The sequence below is a fragment of the Psittacula echo genome (genome assembly GCF_963264785.1).
Source record: "Psittacula echo genome assembly, chromosome: 1".
Lineage (NCBI taxonomy): Eukaryota > Metazoa > Chordata > Aves > Psittaciformes > Psittacidae > Psittacula > Psittacula echo.
In genome coordinates this window covers 65696324-65712123 of record NC_137735.1, presented here as the reverse complement: position 1 = coordinate 65712123, position 15800 = coordinate 65696324, and the positions used below count along the sequence as shown (strand labels likewise).

Below are 15800 nucleotides of genomic sequence, written 5' to 3'. Positions count from 1 at the left end.
ACAGGGAACCCTGTGAGATATACTGGTACAGAGATGCAGATATGCATTGTTGCATGTACAAAATGATGTGCATATATATATATATTCTGTAGGTATAACCGAGGATCAGAGTTCAAAACGCCCTGGAAAATCTAAACACCTGTGCCCAAATCCTCTGGATCTCTTACTCAAATGGGAAAAAGTACTCTGAAAATAAACACTGATTGCCTCTTCAGTCAAAGGTTACAGTGGATTCATTGCTGACTTCGTCCATTTGCCAGTTGTTGACAGTTGTTAATACAAGGATTTGATTTCTTTATCCAAGCATCATGAACACTACATTAGTATCTTCAGAGAAAGATCTTGACTGTGAGCTGCAGTTTCACTGCCCCAACTCAATTACTGCATTCTTGAACTGCAATGTATTCATTTGTGGGCAGTGGGGCAGCCTGTGGGAAGGTATTGATTGGAGTACAATGTCATGCGTAGCAGCGAGAGTAAGATGAAAAGTGTTTTCTGCTTAATGGGTTGGTATTAAGTAGGTGGGAATGGCTTCTAATTAGCCAACAATTGCTGTGTTTCTCAGTTTCCCTCCCTTCCCTCCTCCCGTCGGTCACCAGCTGCCAATCTCTCTCTCCTTTTCCCTTTTTGTGTGGAGTTCATTGCTCACTGTAGTGAAAGCCTTTGTTTAAAAAAGAGGGCTCCCAGGGTCTCATCTGCCAGGGTACAGCTTGCTGCCTGCGATGAGTAGCAACTGTCAGTTTATTTTATCTCAACCTTTTCATCATTCTGCTGAAACTGGTCGAGTGAAACCACCTGAGAGACCTGAGGATTCAGTACCTACAAGTCATTAGCCAGGACTGCTCAGTCTCTCCCCACACATCAAGTCAACTGAACACTGCTTAAAATATTATCCACTTTAACCCCGTATTTTCCTATGGATGTATTAGAACTCTTCCTGCATCTTCTGAATTCTACTTGCATGATCATTCCTTAAACATACTACAACTATGATTAGCAATATATTTTTCAGTGCTTCTCAACTCAAATGCTCAAGCAACACGCTTTAGAAATACAAAATATAATACACTAAAATTTATTAGAATGCCTTAAGTCAGGATCTCCCTTTTATCTAGGTTATGTTCCCCAGCATACCATAGCTAGCAATTCTCACAATTATTTGAACCTCTGTTTTTCATAATAAATCTCAGGCAAAAGGGATGAATTCTGTTCATAGTTACACTTATGCAACCCCCTGCAGCTCAACGAGATTTTATGGGCATAACAAAAAGCAGTATTTGGTCCACAATTTTTAGCGTATTTACATTTTCCTCTCTTTGCCGTGTAGTTTCTCTCTCTGTATGTACATATACATGTATATATAATTCACATGCACTTCCACCTTCCAAACAGCTCGTATAATTGCACTACAATAATTAATAAACTCAAAGTATGTGAGAGAAAGAAATATTTTATTTTGAACTAAAACCAAATTAAATTTATCTAAATCAAATTTCAAAGGCATTAGCCTGAACAATCTTTTTCTGATAATCACAGCTAACTTGTTGCTGTCATTATTAGCTACTAAGTTTTAATACAACAACTGAAATATTGCTTTCCCCCATGCAAACAGTGAGCTATTTCAAGATATATAAGAGATGACAAGAACAGAAATCCAGATATCTTACAATATATCAGTTGCTTAAAATCATCAATGTTTCATCTCAGTTCTCTTCTTACTGTGCGTAAGTGTGCATACCTGTAGAAGTATTAACAAAATAAAATACATTTTGCTTTAATATTATTCTCAAAACTAAGCTAAAGGTACCCGTGAAGATAAGCTTATTTTCAGGGAATTACACATCTCAAGATGCTGTTTGGCAGAGTGAAAGGATCTGGAGTCAAAAAACTGGGCTCCATAGCATCCTGAAGAGACATTTTCCACCAGGAGAACAAAAGATTTAGGTGAATAGAGGGCTGCAAGTTCTGCACAGTCAGAGTGGATAGCTCAGAATTACCAACATTGCGTAGCATGCAGCCCTCTCCCCTCTTGATTCCTACCAACTCTAACATTCTGATTTTCCTTGACACCAGCTACTGGGGCATGATCTGAAGTTCTCATTCCTCAAATTCCATGGGTGCACAACATGAGCTGAGCAAGACTACTATATGGCATACTCAACCTCCATTTTTCAGGTTCAATTTTATATCAGCAATGAGTTGAATGCACAGTACTAACTATGCTCTGGCTGAGGTATGTAGACACAATCAGACAGCTTGATGTCTATATTCACATCATTTGTAAATATCAAGCAGCACGAAATACACCTTCACAAAAGAGACATAGTTTGAGTATAGGCCTTCACAGACATTATCATTAGAGTGTGAATAAGAATAAAGTTTAGATATGATGGTGCTGGGCACCTGCACTTACCATTTCAAAAACTCCTGCAGAAGATTAATTCCCCACAGCAGCTGACACTAGCAGCACTGTTTGACTACCATCCATAGCAACGATATCTCAAAAATCAAAAAACATGCCAGAATTTTTAGGAAAAGGAATTGGATTAAAACACTGTAGGAACCATGGCAAAAATATGAAAAACCCCTTTGATTCACAACAATTTTAAATTGGCCTCCCCTGATCAATTCCTCTATCTGATACTTATTATTTTAAGTATTATAGGATAGTAGCTACGTGTTCAAAATGATACACTTGTATGACACACTATGGAAAATACTGTATAATTACTTAGCTCTGTGGCAAGATTTGTATGAGGCCTTAAATGAGAATATTTTGTATTACAGATAATATTGAATGCTTAACTAACTGAGTAGAAACAAGTGGATGAGCCTGGGGGCATAGTCATCTGTTTAAGCATGAATTTGGATCTTCAACCTAATTAATCACTAGTTGTATACTCAAACTTAGTCAATCCATTCACACAGGTGATTAAGGCCTCTTTAAAGGCTATTTGGATACTTTGCATTTTTCTATTAACCAATTTACTGTGATATTCAAGAGGAAGTGTGATTCTTTCCAGTGTATTCTCTGATTACAGTGTAATAAAGACACAGCATGAAGATCAGTGCCAGAATGGCAAGTAGGAAGAAACTGAAACACCACTCTTAAAAAAACACCTATTGATTCTCCTGCAAGCGTAGAAGATATGCCTAATAAGGTATAGCTTGAGATGCGGACTACAGGGTATGGGGGTAACTGACTTCTGCTCTTTGAAAATTGACTGGAAACATATAAAAAATTGGGGTTTGGAACGAAGGTGTGGGGCCAAAAAGTGGGGAGAGAATAATTTGCAATATAAAAGTGAAGAACAAGAGACAAAACAAATGTAAGACACCGAACAGACAGGGAAGGACAAAAAACAAAAAGAAAATGACTGTTTCAGAAACTGTTCCAAAAAGTCGTGATATATTCTTAGTGATTATGGAAAAGAATAAAAAGAGAGGTGGATTTTGGGGCAAAAGAAATATGGTTTCAGCTGCCAGCTGTTCTGCATTATGACTCTTCTCTTTGTCAATGCGTTTCATATGCTCTGGACTGCAGGCAAAGATAAAGATGCCTCCAAATCAAGGATTTCTCTGGAAGTGTCCTAATGTGGCTGGTCAAGAGTTTCTGTTTCTTTTGTACCATTCAAGTGTCCTAGAGAATCAGAGCAGGACTGAGCTTCAGCCCTGAGAATTTAAACTGGTAGGGAACTACAATTTGGAAGAAGCAATGACAGTGCAGTGCACAAAGCTACACTAGTTCTGTGGATAAAGCTACACTAAAGAGTCTGACAATATATTGTAGTTTGAACCCCACTTCCAACGTGTTTTTTTTCCCCACAAGAAAGAACAATTCACCTTATTTAGGCAAACATTTTCTGCTGATCTAAAAAGATTGTCTGGGAAAACACAGCCGGATGCCAACATTGTTTAGCACAGGATGTGTCTAAAGGAAATAAATCTATGGTGAGATTTAGATGTTTCCATTGAAAGTATAAGATGGAAGAAAAATCTAGGTGAGATCCAAATTCTTCTCTGGTTAAGATGTTTATATATAACTGATGACAAGAATACTCACAATCACATTAGGCAGGATGATAATGAATTTTTTGAAGTTATAACACCATTTAGCTATACAAGAAATGCCAACTCTTGGCAAAGACTATGAAGAAACTTCTCCTACCACATTATTCCATGGCTAAACATCAAAATATTCTACAAATCCTCTCAAATTTGGTACTGCCAATCCACACATCTGGCCTGAGTCTGATCCTGTGTCGCAATCCCAATTAAGGCGGCATTAAAAGAACGGGGGGAAAAAAAGAATCACAGGAAGAAAACCTGGATAGTGCATTTGTACAAAGCACAAGAATACTGAATATCAACACTTCCCTGTCAGACAAACTTCAGCCATCAGCAGAAAACACAACAAGCTACTGCACTCACAGCTAAACTGACATTTAAACTGTGTTCTCAGACTCTTCACTGAGAATCTGCTGTGTCCGGCTGCTCATCACAATGCAACAAAAAACTTCCTTGTCACCCCCAGTTCTTCTCTTCGTACCTGATTCTTTCTGTAATTCAAGCAATAATCACTCTCACTTTCTAAAAATATCAAAGTATATCAATAAGTAGACTTAATCAAATACTTAAAACCAAACCCCAATTGATAATAAATAAAATATGTGAACCACTGTCCTGGTTTGGGTTGGAACAGAGTTAATTTTCTTTCTATTAGCTGGTACAGTGCTGTGCTTTGGCTTTAGTGTAAGAATAATGTTGACAATACTCCGATGTTTCTGTTGCTGAATAGTCCTTACTCTAATCAAGGACTTTTCAGTTTCTCATGCTCTGCCAGTGAGGAGGGGCACAAGAAGCCTGGAGGGAGCAGAGACAGGTCAACTGACCCAAACTAGCCAAAGGAATATTCTACACCATAGAATGTCACGCTTAGTATAGAAACTGGAGTTGGAGTTGGCCAGGAGATGCCAGTTGTTGCCTGGGGATGGGCTGGGCATTGATCAGTGGGTGGTGAGCTGTCCATCACTTGGGTTTCTTGGGGTTTATTCCTCTATTTTTCCTTTCCATTACAATTATTATTATATTTTACATTAGTTTAATTATTAAACTGCTCTTATCTCAACCCATGAGTTTTTTGGGTTTTTTTTCTGATTCTTCTCCACATCCTATTGAAGGGGAAGTGGGAAGTGAATGAGTGGCTGCATGGTACTTAGTTGCTGGCTGGGATTAAACCACGATAAGCACATAAGCTGTTTTTCCGAAACACATCTGTTCCATGTCATCAATGTCTATATGTAAGCATGCTGGTTTTCAACAATTATGTAAGATATTTTGCATTAATATCAAAGGTACAGGAGTAGAAAAAAAAGACTGAGATTCTTTAAACAGGAAAGTGAGAAAAGCTAAAATTCAGCAACTGGTGAGTGCTAGAACAAGCAGAGGCTGTACAAGTTTAGAAAATCTTCAGGGAAAAAAAAAAGACAGAATCACCTCTAAATTCTTTTTCCTAATGATTTTTTTAAAATGTACATATTCTGGCATTTCTAACCACAGTATTTTTCCAGAAGAGAACAAATTATTCAAATCAGTAAACCCCACAAAAATGGGCAGAAGCTATCCTGTGAATTTCAGTAAGGGACACTTAAAGCATTTCAGCTACTTTTGAAACATGCTTATGAAGAAGTGAGCCTTTGTGCCCTGGCACAGGGACAGCCTTGGAGTCTGTACTTGGTCACACACCTTTCAATAATTTAAAATCATAGCTCTTATTTAACAGTGGGAACAAGTGTATAATTCCCTTATTCCATGTTCAGCTGTATTTTCTCAGAAAACACTGAAACCTGTCTCTAAAGTCCTTTCAATTTCTCATTATTTTTGGTCATATTAACAATTTGATATTGACGTAAATCATAAACATGTAGAACTTGAAGGAGTGTCCACTATAGATCCTACATCCAGACTCTTGCACAGTGAACAGACTGCTGAGAGGAGGATGGGCCCCAGAGGGTTCTTGTGAGGCACAGGCATGCTCTCAGCTGCCCAGAATGAGGGCCTGCGTCATTCCCATTGTCTTTACAGCAGTGGTTGGGAAGAAAGTCATAGTTTGTCCTGTTCAAATTCAGTCAAACTACTTTGTCACTAACTTTACTCAACAACATAGTTACAAACTGCACTAATATGCCATCAAGAAGAAACATGTTAAAATAGTAAGACTGTATGCTAATTTCAGTCACCATGCAAGCTAATATATATTTCCTTTCTGTACATGCTAACTGAAGAATAGACCTTTTAAAGTAATAAATATAATAAAGACATAAACAGTGGCTTTGAGGGTGTGCATGGATGTGCACAATTCTGATAGTCCTATGTCTGTATCACGTTAGGCCAAAATCTATGATAGAGCTTTAAATATGAAATATGCAGTGAAAGGAACCTGCTAACCCAAGCCACTACCTTCCACTGATACCACATAAAAACTATTTTATGGATGTTTATCTGTGTAAGGTAGAAAGACTTGCTGGTTTTATAGTTTTGATCAATACACCATACCTTCCCTTTCTCTTAAATATTCTCAGACCAGAAAATCTGCTACCACCAAGGCAAATTTACTGGGCAAATACAAAATATAATTTACAATGCATATTCCTGATGAAGACTGGTTTTGATTTGCTCAAGTACAGTCAAGCATTTTGGGTACAGTGCCATGGCATAACAGTTTCATTTAGCATGCATGTGAGGTACCTATTAAAGAAGGAAAGAAAGATTTGTGCTGCTAGAAGTTTTGCTGGAATTAGTGTTCTTCAGAAAGAAGAGACAGTAAAAAAAGCAGTTTACCACATTCTAAAGAAGAATGCTAGAAATAGTTCCGAAGTTGATGGTACAAGATAATTCCATTGATCGTAGGACCTCACAATTGATGATATGGGTAAGGCAATCATTTACGCTGCATTTATAGGTAACAAAAAAAAAAAAAAAAAAAAAAGACCAAACCGAAATAAGAAAACACAGAAAACCTGTGATTATAAAATGTGTCAATTTTTTGAAGTTCTCCGAAGTTAAGAAATGTAAATCTAAATTGTGCTCAAAAGCACATAACGTTTCTCAAGAAAACAACTGAAGGCTTTTTAGTATGAGGGAAACGATACATTTGAAGTCCACTCTTAAAAGCGTTTAGATGATTTCAAGCATCCAAGGCCTCTTGCTGAGGCACAGCCCTGCTAGGTGCAATGACCTAGAAGTTGCCAGACTCACAGAAAACACAATTCCTGGTCAGCATTCAATATAAAAAATCTGATCGAAAATTTTCCTGCCTTCAGCACCTTTAATTATTCTTCTCCCTTGGAGATTATTTATTGAAACACTTGTGAAATATTTTCTCATCAATGTTAGTTGTGCTGTAGGTTCTTTTTTAGGTTCTAACATGGAGTCACAAGCCTTTTTATCTACTGATTCTGCTGATTGTTTTGAAAACATGTTTGACTAACCATAAAAGATCAATAAAAAAATTATTTGTTCTTGCAGTGGCATCTCACAATGGCATAAATATTCCTTTTGTAAGTGAAGACAGGTGACCAAGCCAAATGCAAGAGATGGAAACGCATTGTTCTTTGCATTTATAAACACGGTTTTCTGACAATCCTGTCCCTTTTGTCCAGGATAACTTTGGTCAAAGCATCCATTTTATTAATAAATGCTGAGATAAGGTGAGTAATAAATGGTTCTTCCTGCCTAGTTGTTGAAATGATTGATTTAGAAAATAAGCCTTGGTTGAAAGACATAAGGTACATCGCAGTACTTGAATTTAAATGTCAATGCTTGTCTAATAGTCTAAGTATTTATTTTGCCTAAGAATACAGAAACTACTCTGATTTTTTAATTTTTTTTTTTGTCACAGAAATATTATTCAGTCAGAACAGTTAGAAATAAAAATGTATTACCTTCCTGTCATTAAAATCCCCCATGGATTAAGAATTAGTATTGTATCTTGTCTTTAGCTGTTTTATCCTAAAAAGACTGAGAAAAATCTAGTAGGTTATCGATGCTGAGCTGTTTGAAAGAGCTAGAATTACTGTTCTATTATCACAGCAGGAATTTCCAAAGTGATGAGTTCATCACAGGATACACAGACATTCTCCTGGAAGGCAGGATAAAGGCCGTAACTGAAACTCAAAGCCAGTGAATCCTAATATTGAATTAATGCCAGGTCATGTTTTGCCAGACAAAGATATTAAAAATGTAATGCCAGTACTAACAAGAGATTTGGCACACAAAACATTAAGAATGTTACAGATTGTGCTGACAGTGTGACGCTATGTTTTCCTGGATGTAATCTGGGGTATCGTGAGAGTAAGCTTGGAGCACTAATGAGAAGAATGATATTGAACTGGAAGAGCTGCTAAATATGTAGTAGCCACAGGGTTCCTGGAGTTAACTGGAACTAAAATAAAAACTGTAGTACTGAAAGTAACAGAGGGTAAACTAGGCAGAAATGCAGAAGGAAGAGAATCTCAGCAGGCAAAACTTGTTTCTGGCATCATGCTTGCCAGGACATAAAGGGTTTTTCTAATCATACTCTTTTTATCCCTGAAGTACCGTTAAAAAGAAGCATGAATCTTAAGCTTAAAGGGGTACATATCATTTCAGGATATAAACAAGTTTCACAACTGACTGGAGAAAGCAATATATAAAAGTGGAATGGAAAACCTCTTCAGGCGAAAAAATTAAAATACATGTTGAAGATACAAATATCATCCTATATTGTTGAGGCTCCTGTTATTTTGTTGTTGCCATTGTTGATTTTTCTTTGCCTCCTATTTACATCAGCTACAGCTAATGATCCTCATGTGAAATACATACAAAATTGCTTGACATTGGATTCTTCTTTGACCATATTGGAATTCTTGGCATGTGCATTACAGGTCTTGGAACTTACTGTCCTTTGCAGGAGACATGCACCCAATTAACTCTGCCAGCCACCAAAATCTAAGAATGTGCTGAATATTCACTTATTGAGGAAAAAATCATAAATATATACAGTCATTGAAAAAGAAACACAGTATCATTGAGAAAGGACTGCCCTGTTACCATCACTAGAACTCCAAAGAGTGTGCTACCTAATTTGTCATCACTTTATCATGACAGTGAATGTCTTTGTTCCACAGTTCTCAGTTGCTTCCAGTGTTGCCTCTGGTATCCTGGCTCCTATTAAGCCGCTAACATCTTTGAATATCAGTCTATTAACCACTTATTTGATATATAAAATTTACAATTGAAGTTATACTTCATTTTCCAATTCTACGAAAGGAAAAGATACAAAAGAAAACAGCAGACATACAGTTCTTTGTTTTTGAGAGTATGATAACTGAGGGCATTTGGACACAGTAACTCTGAAGCTCCATGTTACGAATTTGGCCCAGCTGTCATTTATTTCCACTATACTCCAGATTCACACTCTCCACAGGAATACAGAGAGGAAAGCTTTAAGATGCAGTACACTTGTCCCTTTTCCTTCCAAAGAACAATATAGTTTAATACTATCAATACTTAGAGATAATGCATAATTCAGTTTTTCTTGTATTAACAGATAGCAAAGGGGAAAAAAAAAGTAAAAAAAATTTAAACCATGAAGAGTCTACTCCATACAAAGTCCTCCTCTACTCTTTATCTCAGATAAGGAAACACAGTGAAGAAAACAGAGTAGCTTTTTTTTTTTTTTTTTTTTTTCTTCCCTCCTTCCTCTCCAATGTCAAGTATAAGGATGCTAAAAATAAACCAGCATGTTCTTCTCAATTCAAAACTATGCCCCCTATATCAAGCAGAAATTATTTCTGACTTTTAGAAACAGGAAACTTATCCTTGGATGCACATGAAAAACTGCCAGAAATGAAGGTTTTTTTATTTTTTTTTAAGGATTAAAATAATGATAACTGAGTAAATTAATACAAAACTGCTTGCCCATAACTGATGTTTTGGAAAACAGCACTGAAAAAAAGTGAGTTACCGTCCATAGCAACTACTACTATCCGTTTTTCCTTGTTACATTCTTTCGTCCTGTTTTCTCCCTGTTTCTACCTGTTATTAAACTTACTTAATTCAGCCTTTAAAATAAGTGGACAAAGGAGTAAATCTAATCCCCATTCAGCACGTGAATTAAACCCAGGAAATAATTTAATAAAACTCTACAAGAAAAATGACTTAACCATTGAGGACAATACAGCACTAATGTGTTTCATAACCAATGTCTTACCAACTGTAAGAGGGTCAGCGCACATGTCACTTCTGTTCTCCTTCCATGCCAGCAGAAATGTGAGGCTGATGAGATCTTCTGCTTCTATATGGCTGTTAAATGGCACCATCAGTTTATGAGCCTTTGCAATGCCATAGTAAGCTTTTGTTTCATCCACTAACGGCAAATTATTTAAAGTTTTTGCTGTCTCATAAGCCTGACTTAAATATTCACAAGCTTCATTATAGCTCCCCTGGCAAAGAAAGAAAAAAAATTAAATTGCAAAAACTACTTCTAGACACCTGTATTTTATCCTGACATTACAGTTGGAGCCTGCTCCTCTGGCACCTCAAAGATGTTGCAGCTGAGAGGCCAGTCCACAGATTGACTCATGGCAAGGTATTAAGCAAATCACTCTCCCTTGCTGTCTCCTAAGCTCTAAAACCCAGATAACACTGCTCATATCTTTCTCAGGAGCAAAACTGGTTTTGTAGTATTTTGAACATACAATACAAATTAAAGTACCTCTGGAAGACGCCTTCCATTCTCTTATTGGTATGGAATTCTGCTGCCCTGATGGCACAAACTTCCTGAGTGAAAACATTTTCAGAGCTGTTGTATTCTTTCACTCTCAGCTCAATTTAATAAATTTGAAATTTCCTTCTGCGTACAGCATAGACCAGGAGGAGAGACTCCAATTGATACCTGTTGCACTTGATATTACTTTTGGGGATCAAAATTTATATAACTGCTAAAATATGCATGCAATTTAAAAAGGAGGAAAGAGTAACAGAAATTCAGGTAGTCTTTAAGCTTTGTTTAATACAAGAGAGCAGATTTAGGCTTACTAAGATACAATAATGAACAATAAGCAGTAGGATAACAGATGAAAAGCAGAAACATCTACACATCATGCTCATGAGAACTATAATAGGTTAAGTGATGCAATTAGTGAGAGGAATACAACAAATCAGGCTAAGAAACTTGTGAAAAGTAAAATGAAAATAACACTGTCATGTTAACGGTCAGAGTTTGCATATTAAGTAAGAAACTTTAACTTACTTAAATTACTTAAACTGGGAGAAAATAGACCTAATACTTGCACATAACACAAACCAAGGCATTTTAGGAAACAAGAAACAGATGGGTAAACCAAGCCTGTCTAGAAAGCATGAACCAATTGTTCAGCATTAAAGAAAGACAGTGATGGTGATGAAATAGTAAGATGACAGAAATGTAAAGATACAGCAACAGCATGGACAGAACAAAGCGAATTTGGTCAAAGTCACTTTAGGAAGAACAGTAAAAGTTATATCCCTGGTTTACTAAGGGCTCCCTACGGACAGATCTGGATATAAATAGAGATATCTTTAATTCGATGAAAAGGACAGTACTACTGCAAATTGTGTCACCAGGGAAGTACAGAGTTGAATAAAAATACCCTAATAATGAATTAGAGAATACTGGTGATGACAGCTGACACCAAGCAGGCAGTGACCCAAGAGAGGAAATGGTACTTTAGATTCAATTTTGGTAAACATTGCTGACCTTGCAGAAAAAATGGTGCAGAATATAGGGAATTGTAAATCTTGATAAGATTTTTTTTTTTTTAGTATGTTTAATTCATATATTTTATGTAAATTAATTAGGTTAAGTTACTAACTTTCTTCCCTTCTACACCACTGTCTCAGTTCAAGGCAGCAAATTCTGAAATGTGAAGGATAATTTAGATAATAATAAAAAAGAGGTTAATTCTTAAAATATCAGTTCTCATAGAACTGATTATTAGCAATGGTGGCAGAACCAGTGAAATATAGCTAACCAGAATTTAGTTAATTATTTTTTGAATTTGTAGTAGAATGATTTAGCCAGTGTCACATCACTCTACTTTCTTCTAAATTTTAGATCTATTTTAGAGTTACTTTAGCAAGTTCTCAAGGACTCAGAACTTGATTTTCAATGGGACATTTAGCATTTATGCTAAGAATATTTGTAAAATAGAAACCTCTTAAGCTAATACAGAGAACAGGATAAGAATTTTTTCTACAGCTTATGAAAAAAATGGGCCAGCAGCTTTGGTAGTGGGATTTCTCTGTAAGAGAAATCCAGAAAAAATCCAAAGGCACATGAAATGGAAGTGAAAAGGGGCAAGTAGCCTCTTCAATATATTACACATAGGAAAGAAATTCTGACAAAAATCAGGCCACAGAAGCTAGAAAGGGTGATTTTGAAATGGGATTTCTATTTTTATAGTGGAATTGTTTCCTAATTTCCACATTGTACAGTCTGCAGTACATTATTTTTATTACTCATTGTATCTAAATAATTTCATGTAACATTTCAGCTCTAAAATAGGTGTTTAAGAGCTCAACACAAATCTTTCACTTCTGCAGTAATGTTTTTAACCCTTCTCATTTAAAAAAAGTGCTACTGCAGTGCAAGTGCTACATCTCTAGATCTGGTAAGGGACAGAGTAAGCATGGAAATTGCTAGCCAGCCAACAGAACTGCTGCCTTTGCAGGATCCATCCCAGAACCATTCAGAGACTGACACACGGGTCTGAAAGAATCACTTCAAAAGACGTTAGAAACTATAATAAAGGAGTTTCTTAGTCACCTCTGGCTTAATTTAATATTGCCTATCACTGACTATCTATTGATTTAGACAGGCCAAATCAAAGCCATCAGGCTGATGGAGGCATACAGGAGTGAAAGCACTTCCACTACCAGCACAGTACCAGCACAGACCTTTGCCAAACTATTTGTTGCTAGCACTCACTTTTTAAATTTAGGTGAGAGAATGTAGAGAAAAATAAAAGCTAAAATAAAATACTGCTTATTAATACTCAATATAGTATACATTCATTTAAAAAAAGCATGAAATTCAATGTGTAGTACAATAAAATTTCATTTGCAATAACTCTTTAGGGGTATATGAGGCTTGAATGGTGATTTGGATGCAGATTTTCACAACACTGAAAATTTTCCATAATCTGAATTTGGAGTTTTTATTCACCTATTCTAGAACAAACCCCTATGTGTTAAATATGGTGTGAAATTTTCACCTCTTTCAAAAACTTAAGGCACATTTTATTTAGTCACACAGTATCTTCTTTGGTAGCTCTCGTAAGACACAATACCTGGCTCAAATCATTCTGGGTCATCTCATATGCAAACTTCGTTTTTTACCATGAATTAAACCCAATTGTTTGACATCATTACTGCAACCAATCACAGAAGCACAGAAGGACAGAATCACGAGGGTTGGAAGGGACCTCAAAAGCTCATCTAGTCCAACCCCCCTGCAAGAGCAGGGTAACCTAGAGTACATCACACAGGAACTTGTCCAGTCGGGCCTTGAATATCTCCAACGTAGGAGACTCCACAACCCCCCTGGGCAACCTGCTCCAGTGCTCTGTCACTCTCACAGTAAAGAAGTTTTTCCTGATGTTCACGTGGAACCTCTGATGCTCCAGTTTACACCCATTACCCCTTGTCCTATCACTGGACATCACTGAGAAAAACCTAGCTCCATCATCCTGACACTCACCCTTTACATATTTGTAAACATTGATGAGGTCATCCCTCAGTCTCCTCTTCTCCAAGCTAAAGAGACCCAGCTCCCTCAGCCCCTCCTCATAAGGGAGATGTTCCACTCCCTTAATCATCTTTGTGGCTCTGCACTGGACTCTTTCAAGCAATTCCCTGTCCTTCTTGAACTGAGGGGCCCAGAACTGGACACAATATTCCAGATGCGGCCTCACCAAGGCAGAGTAGAGGGGGAGGAGAACCTCTCTTGACCTACTGACCACACCCTTTCTAATGCACCCTAGGATGCCATTGGCCTTCTTGGCCACAAGGGCACATTGCTGGCTCATGGTCATCCTGCTATCCACCAGGACCCCCAGGTCCCTTTCCCCTTCACTACTTTCCAGCAGGTCAACCCCCAACCTGTACTGGTACATGGGGTTGTTCCTCCCCAGATGCAAGACTCTACACTTGCCCTTGTTGAATTTCATCAAGTTTCTCCCCGCCCAACTCTCCAGCCTGTCCAGGTCTCTCTGAATGGCAACACAGCCTTCTGGTGTGTCAGCCACTCCTCCCAGCTTAGTGTCATCAGCGAACTTGCTGACGGTACATTCAGTTCCCTCATCCAGGTCGTTGATGAAAATATTAAACAGCACTGGTCCCAGCACCGACCCCTGAGGGACTCCACTAGTCACAGATCTACTTACTCTTTCATTGTAAATATTCCCAAGTAATACACATGCATCCACCAGGCTTTGGCTTAGATGAGCATTCTCAGCAGCCTTCATAAACTCTTCCAAGTGCTTCGTAGTTTCAGTTGCTTTTCCCTGACTGAAGCAAAGGATAGGAACAAAAATAGATGTTCACTTAGATGGTTTCTCCAAATGCTGAAGAGCTATCCCCCTGTTCTGAAGCAACTTTGTGATGACTCATTCATGACTGGACTTTATTTCCAAAACTGTCATCTGGGCACTACCTGTGCTGAGACCAACAAGATGAGTCCACACAGAACCCCTGAGGGCAGAACTGGATCCTTTAAGTGAAATAAAATAAAGTTTTTCTTCCAAATATGGTGCCATATTAAAAAATGGGCCACAAATGAAAATGCAGGTGATGATTTTATAGCGGCTTTGGAGTTTATGTTTTTTCCAGGTTTTTCTACTGAGCAGCTGATAACATTTTCAATACAGCAGGACCCCACATCCTGACAAAGTAGGGGAAGAAGGTAAAAAGGCTAGTTTTTCAGTAAGACTTTTTGGGCTCCTGTCATTCAGAGATGCCATTTCTTGCTCTAGAACCCTGGTGGTGCAGCAGTTGCTCCATAATGGTGCTGTCTCTTAGTTCTGGGGATAAGATCCTTTCCCTGAGTGCAATATTGCACTTTGGCTGGGTGGATAAAAGGCTGCTGGAATCACACAGGCAAACTTATAAACTGTGGATTGCAGGTGTCACCCCAAAATCCCAGTGAGATCAGAGCAACCTGAGGTCACAGCTGAATCTAAGTTGAAAACTGGCTAATGTACTTTGACAGTAACATTTGCAGATTTCCTTTATTTTTTAATAAAGCCAGTCATATTAACAATATAAGATCTCTGCAGTATGATTACAAGATATAAGATAGACATCTAGGTTTGCTTGTGAGTAAGGCACTATGCTCTTTTTCCCTTTAAGGCTTAAGTGTTACTGCAGCTGACCTCAATATTAGCCATGAACTTGAGTTACTAATGTAGACAGTAGCATGCTAAATGTCATGCCACCAAGCAAGACAGAAAAATCTAGGCTTAATTAAGAAACTCACAGAAATAGAAGTTCCTGTAAGTGATAAAGAATTGTGATTTATTTTCTCACCATTTTAAAACATCTTAAAGTTATCTGCCTGCAGCAAATGACTGTCTGAGGTTCATTTACATTACAGTTTTTATTATAAACTATATTAGGGATATGTGCTTTCAAAATCTGTCAGAAGTTTGCAATTCCCTTCCATTAGAGTAATTATAACAGGATAGACCCTGCCAGGGAATAGGAAAGACAGCAAAACATGG

General features: G+C 37.5%; 1 protein-coding gene across 1 annotated transcript in view; it reads right to left on the bottom strand.

Annotated features, from left to right (window-relative positions):
• The window catches only part of TTC29 (tetratricopeptide repeat domain 29), a gene marked incomplete at its 3' end in the record, with an annotated part of 134407 nt that overhangs the window by 36748 nt on the left and 81859 nt on the right, over positions 1-15800 (bottom strand). The window contains exons 8-9 of the mRNA XM_080638920.1: positions 14466-14589; positions 10253-10484 (exon numbers count right to left, since the gene is read on the bottom strand). Coding sequence (XP_080495046.1) covers positions 10253-10484; positions 14466-14589 — 356 coding nt within the window. The remainder of the gene's footprint in view (positions 1-10252; positions 10485-14465; positions 14590-15800) is intronic.